Source organism: Ranitomeya imitator, chromosome 6, assembly GCF_032444005.1.
Source record: "Ranitomeya imitator isolate aRanImi1 chromosome 6, aRanImi1.pri, whole genome shotgun sequence".
Classification (NCBI taxonomy): domain Eukaryota; kingdom Metazoa; phylum Chordata; class Amphibia; order Anura; family Dendrobatidae; genus Ranitomeya; species Ranitomeya imitator.
This window is the reverse complement of record NC_091287.1, coordinates 15670662-15685820: the sequence shown is the minus strand read 5'-3', so window position 1 is coordinate 15685820 and position 15159 is coordinate 15670662. Positions and strand designations below refer to the sequence as shown.

Sequence of the window (15159 nt, the reverse complement as noted above, 5' to 3'; positions counted from 1 at the left end):
ATGCAAAATACTGATAATCTCAAAGGCTTTGCTGATACTGTAAAAAGCAGCTGAAAATTAGCATAAAGAAACACCCAGTGTGAGCTTAGCCTAAAAGTAAAGCTGACCCTGCCGGAGCTGCGAGGAGTCACCTGTGGGTTTCCATGTTTCCTAATGTCCATTTGAGCGAATGAGCAGATATCACCGACTCCCACCACCTCCACGGAAAAGTTGCGGAAGAAATCAATGATCTCCAGGGACTTGGGACGCAGGGTGAAGATCAGGATGAACGGGGTGATGATGGGGCTGAGGAGTTCTTCTAGAATAAAGACCTACAGTAGCAGGAAAATGAAGAGGAAGGTATAAGACCCCCAGAATAAACAAACTCTGCAACATATAATATATAACCACAAAAATAGTACATCATTACGTGACTGCAGGCCCAGCGGCACACTACACAGTTATGGGCCCAGCGTCGCGCTACACCGCCACGGGCCCAGCGACGCGCTACACCCCTACAGGCCCAGCGGCGCGCTACACCCCTACAGGCCCAGCGGCACGCTACAGGCCCAGCTGCACGCTACACCCCTACAGGCCCAGCGGCACGCTACACCCCTACAGACCCAGCGGCGCGCTACACCCCTACAGGCCCAGCGGCACGCTACACCCCTACAGACCCAGCGGCACGCTACAGGCCCAGCTGCACGCTACACCCCTACAGGCCCAGCGGCACGCTACAGGCCCAGCTGCACGCTACACCCCTACAGGCCCAGCGGCACGCTACACCCCTACAGACCCAGCGGCGCGCTACACCCCTACAGGCCCAGCGGCACGCTACACCCCTACAGACCCAGCGGCACACTACACCCCTACAGACCCAGCGGCACACTACACCCCTACAGACCCAGCGGCACGCTACAGGCCCAGCGGCACGCTACACCCCTACAGGCCCAGCGGCGCGCTACACCCCTACAGGCCCAGCGGCGCGCTACACCCCTACAGGCCCAGCGGCACGCTACACCCCTACAGACCCAGCGGCACGCTACACCCCTACAGACCCAGCGGCGCGCTACACCCCTACAGGCCCAGCGGCACGCTACACCCCTACAGACCCAGCGGCACACTACACCCCTACAGACCCAGCGGCACACTACACCCCTACAGACCCAGCGGCACGCTACAGGCCCAGCGGCACGCTACACCCCTACAGGCCCAGCGGCGCGCTACACCCCTACAGGCCCAGCGGCGCGCTACACCCCTACAGGCCCAGCGGCGCGCTACACCCCTACAGGCCCAGCGGCGCGCTACACCCCTACAGGCCCAGCGGCGCGCTACACCCCTACAGGCCCAGCGGCGCGCTACACCCCTACAGGCCCAGCGGCGCGCTACACCCCTACAGGCCCAGCGGCACACTACACCCCTACAGGCCCAGCGGCACACTACACCCCTACAGGCCTAGCGGCACACTACACCCCTACAGGCCCAGCGGCACACTACACCTCTACATGTCCAGCACTGCACATGTCCACGCCCCACACCACACAGTAATGGCATCCCCAACTATATTATCCCCACACATTATAGGGCCAGGGACTACTTACCGCCTTGTACTGGAAGAGCTGTGCCAACTCATCGCGGGTTTCCAGCTTATGAGCGTGCCCTTGCCAGTGGTCCGGCATGTAGTGTATGTGGGCTAGGACACACTGCAGGAGCTGTTCCGGACACCACACCATGTGCTCATCAGGGATAAATGACCTGCGAGAAGATGAATATTAATAAAGAGAGACACTACAACACACTCAACCTGCAGACAACCCCACAATAAGTGCCACCCCTCCTGGAGAAGCATTCTGTTCTCTCACCTGGCTATAGTGACCAACACTCCGAGGACTGTAATGGCGGTCAGTATGTGCTGGACAGTTAACACATCTTCATCGTACACGGTCAGAGCGATGAGGACCGCCAGCAGGGACCCAGCGAAAAAGCCCAGGTTCTTGGCGGCAATGGCCAAAAGCGGAGATGCAAAAGAGTTCATGTACTTTGTAGCCGGCTTATAACCGCGACTCATCCGCGCCTGCAGCTCGTGCGTCAGCTCGTTAAAGTGGCGCAGGTAAAGTCGGCCGTACAGTGACCAACGTCTGGCGCCCAGGCTGCCCGGCTCCCTCTTGATGACTTCGGTGTAGCTGAAGAAGGCGTAGAGTATCTGCCAGACCAGTATAAACGGGCACAAGAAGAGGTTTGCCAGTCCAAGGAGGATGATGGTGCGGCTCAGCTCCTGAGCGAGCTCCAGCCTTTGCCCTGGACGCTTGTACTTGGGCTGCAAGTTCCATTTGTTTTGAAAAAGAGACCCGGGACCCCAGAAGAAGAGAAGCTCCAGGTTGTACTTAAGCCCCTGGCTGAGGAACGTGATGTCCCCGGCCAGAGGGAGGCGGAAGCGGACAGGGAGGAGGCTCTTGTTCACCATGGCCACCATGTAGTTCTTGAAGCGTAGGATGCGATGGTAGATGTCGAGCTCGGTCAGCTCCTTCTTGTGGACGCACATGGGCTGCTCTCTCTGCAGGGAGATGAGACGGGACTGGACCTCCTGCCATGTGAAGTTACACAACTCATCCTGCAAAACGGAGCAAGAGAAGAAGGGCAGGGGGAGACATTGACAATTAGGGGTAAAGATTAGGTACGGTGATACTGCAGGTGTGGATTCAGCTACACCCAGGACTGAAACAATTAAGCACCTGCACCAACTTACTCCAGCCCCGTCCTGCTCTCACCGCGCTGGATCGGCCCAGGACTACTAATGTCAGGGTGGGCCGGAGGCACGCTCGGCCGGAGAATGTACAAGTGCTTCTCACAAAATTAGAAGATCATCAAAAAGAGAATTTATTTCACTTCTTCAACACAAAAAGTGAAGCTCATATATTATATAGACATTACACACAGAGTGATCTATTTCACGTGTTTATTTCTGTTAATGTTGATGATTATGGCTTATAGCCAATGAAAACCCAAAAGTCATTATCTCAGTAAAATTAGAATACTTTATAACACCAGCTTGAAAAATGATTTTAAAATCTGAAATGTTTCTACTGAAATGTATGTTCAGTAAATGCACTCAATACTTGGTCTGGCTCCTTTTTGCATCAATCACTTTTTCCTTCCACTCCACTTTCCATTAATATTCTTGGATACAGCGCTCTGTGAACAGCCGGCTTCTTTATCAATGACCTTTTGTGGCTTCCCCTCCTTGTGGAGTGTGTCAGTGACGCCTTCTGGACATCTGTCAGGTCAGCAGTCTTCCCCATGATTGTGGAGCTACTGACACAGACTAAGGACCTTTATAAACACTTAGGAGCCTTTGCAGGTGTTTTATGTTAATTATTCTAATTTACTGAGATAATGACTTTTGGGTTTTCATTGGCTGTAAGCCATAATCATCAACATTAACAGAAATAAACATGTGAAAGATCACTCTGTGTGTAATGACTCTATATAAAGTTTCACTTTTTGGTGATCTTCTAATTTTGTGAGAAGCACCTGTATATGTTGTAGTAATCCTCCCCCAACATACATAGAGGAGCACAATACCCAGCGACAACTGCGACTACTCACCGATGGGATTTTCAGTGCTCGGATGTAGAACTTTCGGATCTCCCAGTAACTCAGCAGGTTGCAGAACATCTTGATCAGACGATAAAGCCAAAATATGGCCGCCATGACAAGAAGGAAGATGATCCAACCGCTCTCCTGAATCCTGTGTGTGCAAAAGAGATAAGAAATACACATCTCATTACTTATCCTGTATTATACCCCAGAGCTGCACTCACTATTCTGCTGGCAGATGGTGATCTTACATCACTCAGATCAGTGTTACAGCATGGCACACACCTGAGGGCACATTGCTGGGCAGGCAGGATGGCGTCAGCCAAGGTCACCTTGTTTCGGTCAGGACTGGTCCCTGAATGTGTGTGGTTGACAGGTTTGTTGGCAAAAAGGACGTCATATTCCACACAGTGAAATAGGAAGGTGGTGAACATAACGACAAACAGGAACTGGCTGCAAAGGAGGAAAATGGGCAGAGGTTATAAGAGAATCTCAAGAGCTCACATGAGAATAAGAGCATCTCAGCAGGTAGTATCATACATGATAGGATTAGATACACAGCTCAGCAGTCAGTATCACAGGATAGGATTAGATACACGGCTCAGCAGTCAGTATCACAGGATAGGATTAGATACATGGCTCAGCAGTCAGTATCACAGGATAGGATTAGATACACGGCTCAGCAGTCAGTATCACACAGGATAGGATTAGATACATGGCTCAGCAGACAGTATCACAGGATAGGATTAGATATAACAACTTAGCAGAAAAGTTTTATACTTACACAAGTTCAAAGAAGTCGGACAGCACCATGCAGGCGAAGCCATTCTTCTGGTGGAAATGGTAAATGTGCAGCAAGTGGTCAAGGAAAAGTGCAAACAGGTAAATCAGCTCCACTGCAGCCACCGGATGTCAGTGTCGGGGCACGTGGTTATCTACGGGGTCAGCCCCTCTGTTCAGACATGTCTCAGCTCTATCACTTCTCACACCGAGACTGTCACCCACTTTTTTTTTTTTAGACTCCTGAACATTAAACCTGCTCAAGTCCCCCACCACCCACCCTCCTACCAGTCGAAAGTCCCAGTTCATCACCCTCCTCCCAGTCCTCCCCCCTCCTCCCAGTCCACGTTCACCCACTCCTCCCAGTCCCAGGTCACCCACCCTCCCAGTCCAACCCCCCTCCTCCCAGTCCTCCCCCCTCCTCCCAGTCCACGTTCACCCACTCCTCCCAGTCCCAGTCCACCCACCCTCCTCCCAGTCCCAGGTCACCCACCCTCCCAGTCCAACCCACCTCCTCCCAGTCCACTCCCCTCCTCCCAGTCCATAGTACACCCACCTCCTCCCAGTCCAGAGACCCAGTCCACCCCCTTCTCCCAGTCCAAAGACCCAGTCCACCCCCTCCTCCCAGTCCACAGTCCCAGTCCACCCCCCTCCTCCCAGTCCACAGTCCCAGTCCACCCCCCTCCTCCCAGTCCACAGTCCCAGTCCACCCCCCTCCTCCCAGTCCACAGTCCCAGTCCACCCCCCTCCTCCCAGTCCACAGTCCCAGTCCGCCCCCCTCCTCCAAGTCCGCCCACTCTCCTCCCAGTCCCAGAACCCAACCACCCACCCCAGTCCTCGGAGCTTTATTTGCAGCTTTTGTTAGTCCATCAGGAAGGATATCTTAGTGAAGAAGTTATCCAAGTTCTTAATGTGATGCCAGGAGTCTGGAGGGAGAGAAAGAAAAGAAAAAGAACCCAAATTATAGCACACAGATCTATATCACAGCCCCTCATACCACTAGGTTCTTGTGTGGTGGGCGAACCTTTGGGCCCCCCCAAGGGCTTGATATGACTGATATCTCTGCGCACCCAACTACAACTTTTTCAATTTTGTCATATAATAATAATCTTTATTTGTATATAGCGCTAACATATTCCACAGCGCTTTACAGTTTTGCACACATTATCATCACTGTCCCCGATGGGGCTCACAATCTAGATTCCCTATAAGTCTTTGCATCGTGGGAGGAAACCGGAGAACCCAGAGGAAACCCACCCAAACACGGGGAGAACATACAAACTCCTTGCAGATGTTGTCCTTGGTGGGGTTTGAACCCAGGACTCCAGCGCTGTGAGGCTGCTGTGCTATCCACTGAGCCACTGTGCTATCCAATGTATTCCCCCATGGGTCTTAAAAGGGTTGTCCGGGATTAAAAAAAATAGTTGTCATCTTTGACAAACAGCGCCACGCCAATGTACAGGTAGAGAGTGGTATTACAGCTCAGCTTCTAATTGAATAGGCGCTCATCTGCAGCAGCCACTAAACAGTTTTCGGAGCGGCGGCGTTCGGCTCTGTGCGCAGGGTGCTAAACCTCAGACCACCTCCAGTCCGACATCTTAAAGATGGGTCATAATTAGGAAGTAGTGGAAGATCGCTCAGGTAGGAAACCCCTGTAAGATTTTTGCCCTTCGCTGGTCGGGCTCTTACCTTTGACGGCTTCAGGAACGTGCACCAGTAAATCCTCTTCTCCCGGAGGCGAATCCTCCTCGAAGTCTTCTAACCTCTGATATTCTCGGAATTGCTCCTGCGCCTCCATCCTCAAGACATCGCCCTCCGCAGCTCAGCTGGAACACAAAGCGCCAGCAGGTCACCCGGGGAGGAATTAGCTGGAGTTTGGAAACATTACCACCGTATTCACAGCATTTGTTTCCTTTCCCCTTGCAAAGAAAATATGTCCTGTCCTGCAAACCGCAGTCTGGGGTCACTTCACACTTTTAATGGCTTTTTTTTTTTTGGGGGGGGGGGGGATTTAGAAAAAATAATCCAGGTGTGTATATAAAATAAAGCCATAAAATGCTGGATAATAACCACGAATATCATGGAACTTTTCACATAAAAAGCTGAGAATGGAAGGGATAAACTGAAACTTTACAGGCACATAAGAACTTACCAGTGTACTTATTTCTAACCACATTACTTTGTACTGATTTTTACTCCATTCACAGCCAAAGCTGCACTCAAATTCTCCTGGGTTGTAGATGTGGTGACATCTGACATTACCCCGATGTATACGGTGTTATCTGCTTTATTACTGAGGTTCCCGGCATAGTTCATCTACCACCCAGCTTTGGCTGTGACTAGAGTCCAGATCAGACACTGAACCAGCAGCGGAGAATATAACAACAGGGCCACAAAAAGGCAGAGGATTTCTACATTCAGCTCTGGATGAACCAGCAGGAGGGGAGCAGAGATGAGAAGTTAAAGCCCCAAAAACAAGGCAGCGGATCTTCCTCTGAAGTGAACCACAGAACAGACACTGAACCAGCAGGACAAACTGGAAGATGTAACATTGACCTCATGATGTCAGATTTCTAAACGCAGCTTGGGATGTAACTGGAGACTGGAATCGATATGGAATTTGGAAACGTCCAGAGCAGACGATGAGCCAGCAAGGGGTGCAGGAACATACGACATAAGTCCCCCCCCAAAAAAAGGCGAATTTCTCAGGGCAGTTTGGAAAGTGACTGTATGAGAACAACCCTGAACCAGCAGGTGATGCCGGGAGATATGAAGTATGATACCAGATTGATGTGTGACTGGAGTATAGCCCCTATGGAGCTCCGCACACACTCTGCAGGCTGCTCCGCCCTGTACCTTGTACTGTGGTGACCCTGGGGCGACGCACATTGTAGGGTCTGATCAGAAAGAGGACCCCTGATATAAACAGGGCTATTCTTAGCGTTTCCTGGAGGTCTGCGGGCAGCACTTTTCCCCGGCTGGAGCACACGGTGTCCTGGCCGGCAGCCTAGTGACAGTAACACAAGCCACGTGCAACTCCGGATAAACAAGCGTCACCCCGGCCCCACCGCACATTCACTAGAGGAGGCCCTAAAGTGGATGTCCACAAGGGGACAAATAAAGCTTATTGAAGAGAACAGGGCGCGAGCTCCAATCCGAAACGTCCTACAGGTCACAGTTCTGTCCCTGAGAGCAGATCTCCAGAACTAGTGAGGAAAAAACAACTTTATTTATATTACTTCACATGAACATTTCTACATGAATCTGAACCTCAGTCATTTCTTAGGTCTCTTTTCAATATAACATCCACGAGGCCCCCCCAGGTTACCTACAAGCGAGCACCCAGCTTTCCCAGACCCTTGAATAAATATAAAAAGGACCTCATCCTTACAGTTTAAGAATTTCAAGTTGATTGCTCCAGTCACATCCAAAGCTGCTTTTCGAAATTCTGCTGGTGGGCTCTGGTAACAGCGGTTTATCTCCATGTCACTGAAAGAACAGGGAACAGGAGGATTGCGAGTGCAGCTCTGGATGTGATTGGAGTGTAACATGATATAGCTCAGGACCAATTAAAAAAAAAAATCTTGTGTAAAATCCAACTGAAATTAGCAAATCTGGCACAATGCAGCAAAGGGTAAAACAGGTCTTCAGTCTTTTTTTTTTTTTTTTTTTTAGAAAACTTCCAGATCACCTGGATCCAGCACTCAGACACCACCGCCGCTCTCTCATTTGGTGGGCTGAAATTTTCACATACCACCAGACCTGAGAACAGACAGGGTGGAGGTGCTGGTTTGCTCCTTTCATCACAATGTGCTTTCCAGGTCATCTCCCCAGTTCCCTCACTCACATTTCCTTCCTTTGAAGTCCACTCCGTCAGACTCTTTAAGCCCTTCTCCTTGCGGGTGGCGGTTGTTTATCGCCCTCCAGGCTCCTCCCTCCTGTTTCTAGACCACTTTGCCACCTGGCTTACTCACTTTCTATCCTGTGACATCCCCACCCTCATCATGGGAGACTTTAACATCCCCATTAATGATCCCCTCTCCCAATCTGCCTCTCATCTTCTCTCTAACTTCTTCATTCGGCCTCTCACAGTTTACCAATTCTCCTACGCATGAGGACGGGAATACTCTGGACCTGGTTTTCTCCCATCCCGGCTCGCTGCACGACTTTACTAACTCCACTCTCCCGCTCTCGGACCACAACCTTCTTTCCTTCTCTGTCAAGAATTGTCTCCTCACCCAGGACACCCCCCACTTACCGGAATACACGTACCATTAATACCCAGCAGCTTATGGACAACCTCCACACATCTTTAGCCCCCATCTCCTCCCTCTCCTGTCCAGACTTGGCATTGTCACACTTCAATATTACACTGAAGAATGCCCTAGATGAAGCAGCACCTTCTACACGCAGAAAGACCCTACACACTATGCAAACACGCTTTCTTCAGCATTGCTCAAGGTGTGCAGAGCGGCAGTGGAGAAAATCTCTCTTAGCAGAAGACTTCATCCACTATAAGTTCATGCTCAAAACCTATAACTCTGCCCTTTCTCTGGCCAAACAATCCTACTTCACCCTCATCACCTCACTATCCAACAACCCAAAACGACTTTTTGAAACCTTAAACTCCCTCCTGAAACCTAAAGTACAGGCCCCCCATCACCAACCTCAGCGGTGAGGATCTGGCCACTTATTTCCTAGAAAAAAATCAACCACATCCATCAGGATATCTCAGCCCAATCTCCTCAGTGCCTGGATCCCCTTCTCTGCCGCACCTCAAGCTCACTAGACATCTTTGAGCCTGTTTCAGAAGAAGAAGTTTCCAAGCTCCTCACTTCTGCTCGGCCTTCAACCTGCAACAGTGAGCCAATTCCTTCACCTCTCCTGCAGTCTCTCTCACCAGTGGTCACCACTCACCTGACTAAAATATTTAACCTCTCTCTTTCTTCAGGCATCTTTCCCTCCTCATTTAAACATGCCATCATTACCCCTTTACTTATACAGCCATGCCTGGACCAGAACTGCACGGCTAACTACAGACCTGTCTCTAACCTTTCCTTCATTTCTAAACTCCTGGAACGCCTGGTCCACTCCCGTCTAACCCGCTATCTCTCGGATAACTCTCTTCTTGACCCCTTACAATCTGGTTTCCGCTCTTTACACTCCACTGAAACTGCCCTCACTAAAGTCTCTAATGACCTAATAACAGCTAAATCCAAAGGTCATTGCTCCCTGCTGATTCTCCTGGATCTCTCTGCCGCATTTGACACTGTGGATCACCAGCTCCTTCTCACTATGCTCCGCTCCATAGGCCTCAAGGACACAGCCCTCTCCTGGTTCTAATCCTACCTCTCTGACCGCTCCTTCACTGTATCTTTTGCCGGCTCCTCTTCCTCTCCTCGTCCCCTTACTATCGGGGTCCCGCAGGGCTCAGTCCTGGGCCCCCTCCTCTCTCTATACACTGCCCCTATTGGACAAACAATCAGCAGATTTGGGTTCCAGTACCATCTTTATGCTGACGACACCCAATTATACACTTCTTCCCCCGACATCACCCCTACCCCAATTCAAAATACCAAGGATTGTCTGTCTGCTGTCTCTAACATCATGTCCTCCCTTTATCTGAAACTAAATCTCTCCAAAACTGAACTACTTGTGTTTCTCCCTTCTACTAACCTCACTCTACCCAACATCGAAATTACCCTGGAGGGTTCAACCATAACTCCCCAGCAGCATGCCCGCTGTCTTGGGGTCATATTCGACACCGAACTTTCCTTTACTCCCTATATCCGATCACTCACTCGCTCTTGTCACCTGCATCTTAAAAACATCTCCAAAATCCGAACCTTTTCTCACCTTTGAAACTGCTAAGACTCTCACTGTCGCTCTCATTCATTCCCGTCTGGACTACTGCAACTCTCTTCTGATCAGTCTCCCTATTAAAATTTCTCCTCTCCAATCCATCTTGAATGCTGCAGCCAGGGTCATATTTCTGTCCAGCCACTTCACCGATGCCTCCATCTTGTGCCAGTCATTACACTGGCTACCCATTCACTACAGGGTCCAGTATAAACTCACCTCTCTCACCCACAAAGCTCTCCGCAGTTCTGCACCGCCTTATATCTCCTCTCTCATCTCCGTCTATCGCCCTACACGTGCCCTCCGTTCTACAAATGACCTAAGACCAACATCCCCCATAATCCGAACCTCGCACCTCCGTCTCCAAGACTTCTCTCGTGCTGCGCCAGCTCTCTAAAATGCACTTCCCCAGACGATCAGACTGATACCTAGCCCCGACCTATTCAAGCGCGCTTTAAAAACCCATCTCTTCAAACAAGCCTACCACATCAACTACTCAGTAAACTAACTTTGTCCTGTTCCCTCCTTCCAAATATTACTCTGAACCTGCCCCCTACTATTCATCTGTCTCCACACCCTCCATGCACACGATAACTGCACTTGATACTTTACTATTGCACTTAAACACACGGGCTGATGACCGGATCATGCAGCTTTATATGAAAATCCCTATTTATTATAATTGCCAGACCTGAAATAACGAGCACTTTTCACCTATTGTGTCCCCCCATTTCCTTGTAGATTGTAAGCTTGCGAGTAGGGACCTCACCTAATGTCACTGATTAAATTGTCTTAACTTGTACTGAATTTATTGTCTGTACATGTCCCCGCTTATTGTAAAGTACTGTGGAATATGTTGGCGCTATATACCGTAAATAAAAATTATTATTATTATTATTATTATTATCATCATCATCATCAATTCATCACTCACTCTCCATTGGGATCCACGGGATCAAATAGATGGTTCCTGATCCCCCATAATATCGCCTCTGATTTACCTGTCAGTCTGAATCGGAGCCAGGGTTCAGTATGATCCTCCTGTCCGGCCGCCCGCCCGCCGACGTCACCTGTCTGCACTGCGTCCAGGAGATTACAACCCAGAAAACACGCACGAGGCTCCACCCGGCTCACAGCAATCAACACCACAGGGTGTAATTAACCAGTCACCGGTAATCATCCGACTGGTATTCCCTGTCTATTGCACACTGTGTATGGAGGAGATGTATACACGTCCACCAAAGGGTTAAGCACAGGATTTGTCTTTATTAACCTTTGAGACCTCATAATTAAAAGTGGAAGAAAGAACAGAACAACTATCCTGCCACAGGGACAGGAAAGAAAATGTTGTACCTTGTGCTACAGTGATAAATACGTAAGGCCAAGCACTGTGCAGAGAAAGGCCCACTGTACTCCAACAAAGGGCCCGCCGCAAGGGCAAAGCTCCGCGCCAACAAAGGGCCCGCCGCAAGGGCAAAGCTCCGCACCAACAAAGGGCCCGCCGCAAGGGCAAAGCTCCGCGCCAACAAAGGGCCCCGCCGCAAGGGCAAAGCTCCGCGCCAACAAAGGGCCCGCCGCAAGGGCAAAGCTCCACGCCAACAAAGGGCCCGCCGCAAGGGCAAAGCTCTGTGCAAAGCTCCGCGCCAACAAAGGGCCCGCCACAAGGGCAAAGCTCTGCGCCAACAAAGGGCCCGCCGCAAGGGCAAAGCTCCGCGCCAACAAAGGGCCCGCCGCAAGGGCAAAGCTCCGCGCCAACAAAGGGCCCGCCGCAAGGGCAAAGCTCCGCGCCAACAAAGGGCCCGCCGCAAGGGCTAGGCTCCGCGCCAACAAAGGGCCCGCCGCAAGGGCAAAGCTCTGTGCAAAGCTCCGCGCCAACAAAGGGCCCGCCACAAGGGCAAAGCTCTGCGCCAACAAAGGGCCCGCCGCAAGGGCAAAGCTCTGTGCAAAGCTCCGCGCCAACAAAGGGCCCGCCACAAGGGCAAAGCTCTGCGCCAACAAAGGGCCAAGCTCCGCGCCAACAAAGGGCCCGCCGCAAGGACAAAGCCCCGCGCCAACAAAGGGCCCGCCGCAAGGACAAAGCCCCGCGCCAACAAAGGGCCCGCCGCAAGGACAAAGCCCCGCGCCAACAAAGGGCCCGCCGCAAGGACAAAGCCCCGCGCCAACAAAGGGCCCGCCGCAAGGACAAAGCCCCGCGCCAACAAAGGGCCCGCCGCAAGGACAAAGCCCCGCGCCAACAAAGGGCCCGCCACAAGGACAAAGCCCCGCGCCAACAAAGGGCCCGCCGCAAGGGCAAAGCTCTGCGCCAACAAAGGGCCTGCCGCAAGGGCAAAGCTCCGCGCCAACAAAGGGACCCGTGACAAGGGCAAAGCTCCGCGCCAACAAAGGGACCCGTGACAAGGGCAAAGCCCCGCGCCAACAAAGGGCCCGCCTCAAGGCCAGTCTTTGTGATGATTGAAAATCCAACTGGAGGCTATCCTCCTTTTACAGAGGAAACGGTCATTCGCTGCCCTACAGCAAAATAAATAGGTCCATTCCTCAGTTGGCCCCAGCATGGTAATTGGGGATGAAAGACTGTTCTCTGTGATGAAGACTGACAAAGAGAACCACAAAGGTAAAAGTCACTACAATGCTATCCTCTCCAACAGACAACAGTTAGAGAGGCTGTGACAATGGTTAATTAAAAAAAAAACAAAAAAAAAAAAAAACACCACACCACAAGGCCATCCTTACATGTTGGTCTTATGGACAGACAGCTGCCACCATAAGACTATCCTTTGGTGCAGAAGCAAAAGTCACAACAAACAATTAGAAGGCCATGTTATGGGATGAGAACGCTCTGCAGTGTCCTAAGAGAAACCTACAAAATCCCAGAAGATGGGACCATCCATAGACAATAGTTGTAAATATAAATTATATATGACGTGTGTGAGGGTTAGAGCTGGTGATGAGACCGGGGCTCTGACTTCACGTGTTACATTGTTGTCGTCCACCAAGCCACCACCCGTGGTATGTGGGGTGACTGCATTCATGCATAGCTCAGGGAGCACTTCACGGATAATTAGCAAGTGACTCACAATGAGCTGTGCACCGGAAACTGCCGTCATCTACTCTGTACTGTACAGGCAAACAAACAACCGCCACTTTACAGTGTATGTGCTACACACAGACTGGTGCCGAGCGGGAGGAGACCACGGAGACACTCGGGCCCCAGCAGGGGAGGTGGGCCAAACAACTCCCATCTGTAAGTGCAGGGGGGTAGCATCAGCCTCCAATCCTCCAAATAATGAGAAGCCCAAAATATCAGATTTTCTTTCAAAGTTCCAAATGTCAATATTAAAGAATCTTAGTGATGAGCGAATATACTCGTTACTTGAGATTTCCTGAGCACGCTCGGGGGTTCTCCGAGTATTTTTTAGTGTGGGGGTTGCCTGGTTGCTAGGGAACCCCCACATGTAATCAAGCTGGCTAACAGATGTAAATCATTCAGCTGAGGTGAGGAAAACTAAATCTCTGAGCACTAAAAAATACTCGGAGGACCCCCGAGCGTGCTCAGGAAATCTCGAGTATATTCGCTCATCACTATTGAAGATCCCAAAAATCCCAAATCACATGTGCTCGGGGGAGGTGTGGCTGTCACATAGTCACCTGCTCCTGGCGCGGTCTCTGCATCTCCGGGCGCTGATAGCTTCTTCCAGCGTTGAGCGGTCACATGGTACCGCTCATTAGAGTAATGAATATGGACGTGACTCCACTCCCAAAGGGGTGGAGCCGCATATTTATTACCGTAATGAGCAGTAACAGTGACGGCTCAACACTGGAAGAAACTGTCAGCACCCGGAGAAGACCATCAGGGAAGCTGGCAGGGACCGCACCAGGAGCAGGTGAGTATAATGGGGAGGGTGACATTGCGTGATATTCACCTGTCCTCGTTCCACCGCCGGGCTCCGTCTTCCGCGTCCTCTGCTGTGACGCTCAGGTCAGAGGGCGCGATGAAGTGGTTAGTGCGCACCCTCTGCCTGAACAGTCAGTGCAGAGGACGCGGAAGACACAGCGGTGCCCGGCGGTGGAACGAGGACAGGTGAACATTGCAAGTGCCGGGGGGACTGAGCGACGAGAGGAGAGTATGTCATTTATTTATTTTTTTAATCGCAGCAACAACATATGGGGCAAATATCTCTATGGAGCATCTTATGGGGCCATAATCATCATTTGTGCAGCACTATATGGGGCATATTTTAATATGGAGCGTCTTATGGGGCCATCATAAACTGTATGGAGCATTATATGGGGCTCCTGATTCAATATGAATATTCAAAAACACTACCGACTTATGTCAATTAATTTTACTTTTATTGGTATCTATTTTTATTTTTGAAATTTACCAGTAGCTGCTGCATTTTCCACCCTAGGCTTATACGAGTCACTAAGTTTTTCCAGTTTTTTTGTGGCAAAGTTTGGGGTCTCAGCTTATACTCGAGTATATACGGTACATACATAATTTAAAAAGAAAAAAGACATAGGGATAATATAATATATATATATATATATACCAGCCAAGGTAAAGCAGACAGCTGTGGGCTAATATCAGACTGGGAAGGTCCTTGGTTATTGGGTCCTTCCCATCCTAAAAATACCACCCAGCATTAGATGTGCCAATTCTGCCGCTTGGCTTGGGCAAAAGGGGTAATGGTTTATGGGGTTGATGTCAGCTGGCATCAATGTTGTGAATTCTGTTGTCGGGCTCCCTCCTGTGGTCATGAATTGTACTTCGGCTGGTTCTGTCCATGGACTTTCTCTGGTGGCTGTGGGTGTTTCTGAGTTTCCTTCCACAGGTGACGAGGTTAATTCGTTAGCTGGCTGCTCTATTTAACTCCACTTAGATCTTTGCTCCATGCCACCTGTCAATGTTCCAGTATTGGTCTTGTTCACTCCTGGATCGTTCTT

At 50.6% G+C, this 15159-nt stretch overlaps 1 protein-coding gene across 1 annotated transcript in view; it reads right to left on the bottom strand.

Annotated features, from left to right (window-relative positions):
- Nucleotides 1–15159, bottom strand: part of ATG9B (autophagy related 9B) — a 35492-nt gene that overhangs the window by 3429 nt on the left and 16904 nt on the right. The window contains exons 2-9 of the mRNA XM_069729241.1: nucleotides 6046–6182; nucleotides 5239–5282; nucleotides 4361–4425; nucleotides 3862–4029; nucleotides 3586–3727; nucleotides 1842–2590; nucleotides 1581–1734; nucleotides 132–311 (exon numbers count right to left, since the gene is read on the bottom strand). Coding sequence (XP_069585342.1) covers nucleotides 132–311; nucleotides 1581–1734; nucleotides 1842–2590; nucleotides 3586–3727; nucleotides 3862–4029; nucleotides 4361–4425; nucleotides 5239–5282; nucleotides 6046–6154 — 1611 coding nt within the window. The 5' untranslated portion in view covers nucleotides 6155–6182. The remainder of the gene's footprint in view (nucleotides 1–131; nucleotides 312–1580; nucleotides 1735–1841; nucleotides 2591–3585; nucleotides 3728–3861; nucleotides 4030–4360; nucleotides 4426–5238; nucleotides 5283–6045; nucleotides 6183–15159) is intronic.